General features: G+C 37.6%; 1 protein-coding gene across 1 annotated transcript; it reads right to left on the minus strand.

Moving 5' to 3' along the window:
• Positions 1–4805: 4805 nt before the first annotated feature.
• LOC105033353 (probable sugar phosphate/phosphate translocator At5g25400) lies at positions 4806–6631 on the minus strand. The gene has a single exon (XM_010908113.3). It carries the CDS (start codon positions 6415–6417, stop codon positions 5338–5340), a length of 1080 nt encoding a protein of 359 aa, XP_010906415.1. The 5' UTR covers positions 6418–6631; the 3' UTR covers positions 4806–5337.
• Between the last annotated feature and the right edge of the window lie 2017 nt (positions 6632–8648).

The raw sequence follows: 8648 nt of genomic DNA on the forward strand, positions 1-8648 counted from the left end.
GTCAGGGGATCAGGGCCCAGTGCAGGGGGTGGTGCGGACGGTCGAGGGGCCGGAGACGGTGCCAGAGATGCGATGGCTAGCGGGCCGGAGGCAGACGGTCGAGGGGCTGGGGGTGGAGCGACCAGGGGTTGGGGGGTTGTGGCGTGCGAGGGAAGGAGGAGGAAGGAGAAAAAAATAAAAAAATTATTTTTTAAAAATTAATAATTTAATAATAATAATAATAATAATAAGTATTAAAAAATAATAATGATAAATAAAATAAAATAAAATATTTAAAAATATTTAAAAATAAAATATTTTTTGTAATAAAAATAATTAGATTTTTAAAATAATGATAAAATATTATTTTTAAAAAATAATTTTAAAAAAATATGGGGGAGGCACTAAGGAGCGCCCCTTTATCCCAACCTTATTAATATTTTTAATAATAAAATATTATTATTTGAAGTCAACCTATTATTTTTAATAATAAAATATTATTATTTTAAAAAATCTCTTTGTCCAAGGTAAAGCCAATCTACTATAGGGCGACTCATATGGTCGTCTTACTATAGGATGATTCTCTTTTCTCTACTTGATAAATATTTTAAAAATCACTATCAAGATTCAATACTAACGTCACTAGAGTTTGCTGGTTTGATACTGCTTTCATTTTCAAGCTCCTTCATGGCAATCTTAAGTTTTTTTCATCCTCATCCTCATTAAGCATCGCTCAGCCCATTGCACTTTGGAGACATCAAAATGACAGGCTACTTGCTGAATAAATTATTTATAATGAGTCACTCTTTGAAAGCAAAACTTCTTAAATAAATAATTATTTCTAAAAATAATTTTTAAAAATAATTTTTCAAAATAATTCTTTCTAAAATAATTTTAGAAAATAATTTTTAAAAATAATTTTTTTAAAAAATAATTTTTAAAATATTTTTTTAAAATTATTTTTTAAAATAATATTTTATATTAAAAATAGTATTTATTTTTAAAATAATATTTTAAAAAATTTCTAAGTGATGGGTGGTGTTTGTATTTTTTTTCTAAGTAATAGAGAGAGGAGGGAGTCCTAAGTCGCCCTACGATTATAATGATTATAATAAAATATTTTAATTATAATAATTATTATTTTTATTTATATGATAATAATTATAATAAAATATAAAAATATAAATTAAAAATATAAATTAATTAGATAAATAAATAATCACTCTATCATAGGGCAACTTATAGAGTTGCGCTATGATAGGATGGCTTATAGCATTTTTTTCAATATTATATAAATTTTTTGGACCTTAAGCATTTTTTAATATTATTTTTTAAAAATAATATTTTATCATTATTTTAAAAATCTATTTTTTATTATAAAAAATTTTCTAATTTTAAATATATATTTTTTTAAATTTACTATTATTTTTATTATTTTTTGATACTTATTATTATTATTATTTATTTTTAAAATAATAATATATTATTAATTTAAAAAATAATTTTCTTTAAAAAATAATTTTTAAATAATATTTAAACAATAAAAATAATCTATATTTTTTAAATAATATTTTATTATTATTTTTTAATATTTATGATTATAATTTATTTTTTATTTTTATTTTTTTCTTCTTTCTCTTTTTCTCGGATGCCACAACTCCCCCTCCCTCAAAAGTCACCGACCGCTCCGCCCCCGACTCCCTAACCCACCGATTGTCACGTCTCCGACACCGTTCCTCCCTTCAACCGTCCACACCATCTTCTGCACCGGCCCCGATCCCCTAGCGAACCCGCATTCACACCTTCGTAATTACCTCCATCCGCCTGTGCTGCCGCCCTTACCTACCTCCCAGTCCCCCGTGGCCTCCCCCCCACCCCCCCCTCCCTGCTTTTTGACCGCTCACACCGCCCACCGGCTGCCCACACGCACCCCATCCACTTCGCCCTACAATGCATTCTCTGCCACATTTTTATGGAATCATCATTTCAAATGACGATTTCAATTTTATTCATCTCATCTTGGTAGGTGGATTAGAGATGAGCTTAGGTGGCCATGATATCATCAAGCGGCAATTTCATGCGTAGACAGTAATTTTGAAAATAAGTTTGAAGTGGCGATTTCATATATGAATGGTAGTTTTGAAAATAAGTTGGCTGAGAAGGTATTTTAGGAGGAGGAGGAGGAAAAAAAAAGAAAATACACCATTGGATGGCGCAATAGTTGCTTCGAGAACTGTGCAAGTAGATGTATAAAGATATTTCGAGTACTCTGACGTCAATGCAGGAAGCAATCTAACAGTCAACGGAAAAAAAGGATCAATCATCCCAAAGATACAACCCGAACCTTGGACTATCTTCTAATATGCTGGAGCTCATGCAGAATCTTACAAACATCATGCACATATTTTACACCATACACATCACTTTCACCTTCAACAGCAAATATCCAAAATTGTCCATGACATGTCTCAGAATCTTTGCCGAAATATATATGAAACTACTAAATTTTTTGCACCAATGAGACATTCAGATCCATCACATGAAACTGCTACAACTTCCCATTACTTGCCGGCATATATTACAAACTGATGGACACCAACATCCATGAAGTAAAATAAAATCTTAAGTTGGATAACAGACTGGCAGAAGTCGTGTTTGGTACCACATTTTTTTTTTGGTACATCCTTGTTGGTACCAGCTGAATACTTATTTATGATATTAGAATAGGCACTTCAGATTCTTAAAAGAAAAACTCAAGCTGAATTCTGTGGGAAAAAGAAGATTTTTATTTTTTTTAAACAATAGAAATTTTAGAACTGTTCAGCCTGAAAACAACATCAATAGGTCATAAGTTATCCATGAACATTGATAGATGTAGCTTACCTATTTAAGAAAATGCAGACTGTATGCCTTGATTGATGGATGAGGTTGTTAAAAGATTGGAGGAAGTGTGCACACCACTGAAAAAAATGGTGCAACAGTGTGGGTGAGTGAAGATTGATAGAGCAGCATAGTCAACAAAGCTTTAGTGACTTATGCTGCAAATTGTGTCTTACAATATGAAGACCATTTGCAGTATGCGGAAATTTGTCCAGATGGTACCTGAGACTATCCATTACTAGTGGTGCCTATTGCCACTAGGATACACTCTCCAAAAGCAGGTAGGTTCGGAGGTGTGGCTACTCACTCATACATGTCATTACAAATATTTTGGTACGCCTAAATGAACTCTAATACTCTATTACATATAAATCAATATAAATCATTTGCAATTTTGCCTCTTCACTATAAATTGTTCGGTTCACTGGTTGGACAAGAAAACTGCCTCGGCGTTTCATCTTTTTGGCATGAGAGGCAATTGGCATTCTAATCTCGGCATTGCTTATCATAAGCGTTACCCAATTCACCTGAGAGTTTTACTGTATATAATTAAATTAAAAAGATTTCAAACTTATTATATAAAGTACCTTTTTACAAACCGTTCTTCCTACAAGTCATCTACCGTTCTCCAGTCTTTAAGATTTCATTATTAACCAAAGAAGATTAGCTTACTCACACTAACCTTTTCGTTTCATTATTTTACATACTTCCAAGTTGAGCCTACCTATCATTGTCCTCTTCCTACCCTCTCCCCCACTGGCCAATCAAATTTTGCAGATTTCCTCTGTATGGATCTTCCTTTAATCCAACATACATACCTCATGTAATCTTCATTTTGTAAGTAGCTTAGAATCTTTCTCCATTTCATATTTCTTATTGAGCATATGATGTGCGTGCACATATGGTGTGTTAAACATATTTTTGATGTCTTGCATAAATTGTAAACAGCAGTTTCTAAAGCTAATCAGCTTGTCATGAAATATTCAACTTTGCCTACCTGTCACTTCCCTCTGGTATGATTCTCAGATTTATATTCTTGTGAATAAGGATTCATTTTTACATTATTTTGCTGGTTTTTATCATATTGCAATGAAACTTCTTGGACCTTTCCATCTCACTACCAATTTTTTTGTGTGCATCTTTGGATGTAGCCCATCCATACACCTCTCCAACAACCAACAATTAGTGCACATTATACATCAAGCATGCCATCACTTTCAGGTCCCAGTAAGCAACATTAGCAGTTTCACCCGTATGCATCCACCTTAGGCATAATTAGCAAGCCTTGTTCCAGTTTCTTAGGCTTGCCATCATTCTGCCCCTAAAAGATGTTATTCTACTCTCTATAGAATAATAGATGCAAGCTCAAGTGCCTAGATTGGCACCAAGGCAGGTCCTGGCCACCTAAGTCTCCACATCTTTATTAAATAAACTGATATTATTCTGGCTTGTGACATCTAATATGGTTTAAACGATGAAATACTTGACCTTTTATGCAAGAAAGACAATATAAAGAAGAAAAGCAAATGAGAGAAAGAGAAAAACAGAGAGTAGAGTAAACAAACTGAATGTCATTGATCAGCCAGCTGCAAGAGGCAAAACATATCATAGGGAACAAATTTTAAATTCCTCATATATTCTTTTCTTAGGAGAGAACAGAATGTTTCAAATTCTGCGAGAAGAAAATGATTCCTTCACATCTGTAGCCAGTGGAAGCAATACTATGCATCCTTTGTCACATAATCATTCAAACATGATCAATTTGAAACACAAAAACATAGCATAGTATAAAGTGCAGCTGTGACAAAGTATGCTACATATCAAATGTGAAGTCAACGGAGCATTAGCATTCACATGTACCACAGAATGATAGATCCCCACTTAAATTCAAATATGACCAACATCAATCAGACAAAAGAATAGCATCAGACACAAACACAGCTAGATAAGAATCTGAACTAAATGTTATAGTTATACCACTAATTAAAACATTAATTTTTAATTTCCTCTAAAAGGAAGAGGAAAGCTCCCATCGCAGTCCAACAAATAAATTGCCACAAAAAAGGGGGGAAAAGACAGATAATAACATTGCAACTAAAGAACAGAGCTCAATGATAGTCCACCATCTCCCCTTCTAACAGCTAAGGCAGCATCTAAACCATATATCCCAGCTCCGCATCGAATCCATATGATCAAGATGATAGATCTAGACAATAGACAGATCAGCAATCCTCCATCTGCATCAATCTCCAATAGATCAAACAGATTCGATGCTCCAATCCAATTCAACCCGCATATAAATAAGAAAAATAAGAAAAAACGAAAGCAAAAAAATAGGTCCTTTTTTTATTTCTTTTTTTCAAGAAATAAATCTCCCTCTCTCTGTAATCTAAATAGATGGATAAGCAAGCAATGGAAGAAATAAGATGAGATAAGATCGATGCAGATTGAGAGCAACCGAGGACGAAAGCAGAGAGATCAAGCCTGGGAGTCGTTCTTCCGGTCGCCATCCCTCTCCACGAGGAGCTGGGCGTTCTCTTCGTCGTCCTGCGCGGTCTTCTTCTGGGCCTCCTTGGCCTTGAGCGCCTGCAGCTTGACGTGGTTGTAGTACGCGACTCCAAGGAAGGCAATGCCGTAGCCGATGAGGTTGACGGTGGTGACGGTGTCTCGAATGACCGACCACGAGAAAGCGATGAGGAGCCAGTCCTTGACGACGCCGGCGACGTTCATGGTGAGGGCGGAGGTCTTGCCGACGAGGAGGAAGACGGCGAGGTTGAGAGCGAAGGCGCACAAGGAGTTGGTTCCGAAGATGAGGAGGTCGGGGCGGAAGGAGGAGGTGGCGCGGAGGACGGGGAACTCGACGACGAACCAGGGGATGAGGAGGAAACCGAGGCAGCAGGGGGCGACGTAGTAGAGGGAGGTGATGGGGTTCAAGGAGATGCCTTTTGAGGTGAGGAGGATCTGGATGAGGACGAGGCGGGTGGCTTCGAAAGCCACGGCAGCGAGTTGAAGCATGACGCCCCAGGCGTTGAAGCGGGCCTCGCCGTAGGCGGCGATGGCGACGCCGAAGGAGATGGAGAGCATGTTGAGCAGGGTATCGCTCTTAAATGTCTCTTTTTTGAAGAGGACTCCGAGCGAATAGACGGCGACGGGCATGAGGGCTTTGAGCATCTGGATGAAGGAGACGGAAAGGTAGATGTAGGCGGAGTTGGAGAACCAGAGGGAGAAGGCGTAGAGGGCACCGATTGGGACGACGGAGGCGACGTAGAGGTCGCGGGTCATTGGAGGGGAGGTGGGTGGCTCCACGACGCGGAGGCCGCGGACGAGGAGGAACGCGAGGGTGGAGCAGAAGGCCATGTGAACCATGGTAAGGGAGATCGGGAAGGGCCAGTTATACATCTTGGGATCGAGGACATACTTGTTGAAGACGATCACGGTGAAGCTGAGGGAGATCCAGATCGCGACGTAGAAGTAGGAGAGGAGGACCTTCCTCACCACCCCATCGCCCATCCCTCCTCCTCCTCCTCCTCCGCCACCGCCGCCACCCTCTCGTCCCATCTCCTCCGCCGCCGACTCGCTTCTCCGGCCGCCGCCGCTTCTCTCACGATCGATCTAGGGGATCGTTTCGGCTCCTTGGATCAGATATGAAACCCCGATTGGGTCGGAAGCGGAACGGGTGGGGTATAAGAAGAGGCGGGGAAGGAGCAAGCGGGGTGGATCACTAGATCTAGGAGTTTGAGGTAGGGAAGACCACCGAGTTGGAGCCTTGGTGGGGTGGGATTGCAGGAGTCCTGGGATTCGCTGCAAGGCGGTATTTAAATCTTATGCTGTACTTCTACTTTAATGTCCGACGCGTACGCCAGTTTTGCCGGAATGAGCTGGGTCCCCTTCGAAGACGCGGCCTTTCTTTTGGCGATCGAGTACGACGCTCAACGGAGCGTTTGATGGTTCGGTGCGATGTCCGTCGTATATCATTCACGGACCAACAACGGATGGCATGATGGACGGTTAGTGATATGTTGGAAACCTGATGGTCCGGTAGGAACCGGACGTGATCAGGGATTGCCCAAGTCCGTAATTCCCGTGCCTAAGATTAAGGTACGCAGCAATCCGAGCGCCTAATTCGGAACTCGGACTTCGCGTGGGACCCACCTTATATTGATAGACGACACTGGTTAAAATAAATAAGGGACACGTGGTGTCTTCAAACGTGATGACCGTTGCTCTTTTAAAATATATATATATCCTGCCAACCAGAGGATCGGATGAGCTCGAAAAGTAGATCCTATCGGTTATTTCTCGACGATGGATTCCATCAGATGGACGGTAGTGATACAACGTTAGGTTTGTCTTTTTAATCTAGGACGTCCATTTGTTAGGCCCCGAGGTAATGGAAAGAGTCCAGATAGTGATGGAGTTTAGAGAGAGGCAAAGGCGAGGTTTGTTCCACACGGGTTGGTGTTTGACGAGGACCAATTCGCTTGACGTTTGTTAGATTTTTTTTTTTTTAATTGACTTTAAGCATGGAATTAACACTTTTTTAACTTAGATTGGATAAAAAAAAGGTAAATTAGGGGTATATTTAGATAGTGTATTGTTGAATATTGTGCAAGTAGTTACCTTTTAAGTTACGTTTGGAAGAATTTTTTAATGTTGGAGAAACGGAGGACTCCATTTTAATTTTCATGGACCTCTTCAAAAGTTGTTTGACGGTTGTTTTGGAGTCAAGTAGTATGAAATAGTTTTTTTATTCCTATGGTTTGAAATAATTTTTTTTATTTCTAAAGATAAATTAAGAGAACGCAATAACCAATTGATACGGTCGCAATCACATTTAGTAGCACACAAATGACTTCTTCGTGGCCGACATCTTTTTAATAACCTGAAAAACTGTAAACACATGCATACTATATATATATATATATATATATATATATATATATATATATATATATATATATATATATAAATAAATAAGAGATAGTATCTTTCATGAAACTTTCCTTTATAACCATATTGATAAATTTTATTCTATTTTGATTGAAGCATTTCTTTTCCTTATTCTATAGAAAAGAATATTTAATATGATTGGTACAAGAGTACACCTATCATCTCTATCTATTTCAAAATATGATAATCTGAAATATATTGAAGTATACTTGACTTAAATCCATCTGCTTAGCAAACTTGTTTCCTCTTAGACCATTTCTTTTGTTTTTATCTGTTCATTCAATTAAAAAATTGATTTTGGATAGTTTATTTTACTTGTTTGAAAAAATATTTTTCTTTCTTAGAAAAAATTATTATTATTTTTTTTTTTTTTTGCCTAAGACTTTCTTTTTTTTACCAAGAAAAATGATTGTGCTTCTTTTGATATAAGGATTGCTTGTATTTATAGAATTACCATGGGCAATGATATGACAAGGCAGTGGCTCATTTTGGATGTTTTCTTTATAGTAGAGACATAGAATCATTATACTTAAAAACAATTAACAAATAATATAATGAAGTGGAAAGCATGCTAAGAAGATAATATAATATGCTGAAATTGGATGAAAGAGATGGAAAATGTAGTCCTACTGCTAAATAGCAATTTACAAACCTAAGTAAAGGGCAATAAATCACCCTATTGGAAGCACCCTGTGCTTCTTCCGTACTATTTGGCAAAAAGAGCCATAGTTGTAATCCAATGCTTTTGAGGCAACTTTCTCCTCCTAAGGACAAATATATAACTCTCCTAAAGACCTACGCCTAACTACTAAAAAAGCTATAATTTTTATGATTTTTAA

The sequence above is a fragment of the Elaeis guineensis genome, chromosome 5, assembly GCF_000442705.2.
Source record: "Elaeis guineensis isolate ETL-2024a chromosome 5, EG11, whole genome shotgun sequence".
NCBI classification, from domain to species: domain Eukaryota; kingdom Viridiplantae; phylum Streptophyta; class Magnoliopsida; order Arecales; family Arecaceae; genus Elaeis; species Elaeis guineensis.

Excerpts from the sequence above, each read along its gene's own strand:
- LOC105033353 (XM_010908113.3), bottom strand. The coding sequence starts at position 6,417 with ATGGGACGAGAGGGTGGCGGCGGTGGCGGAGGAGGAGGAGGAGGAGGG.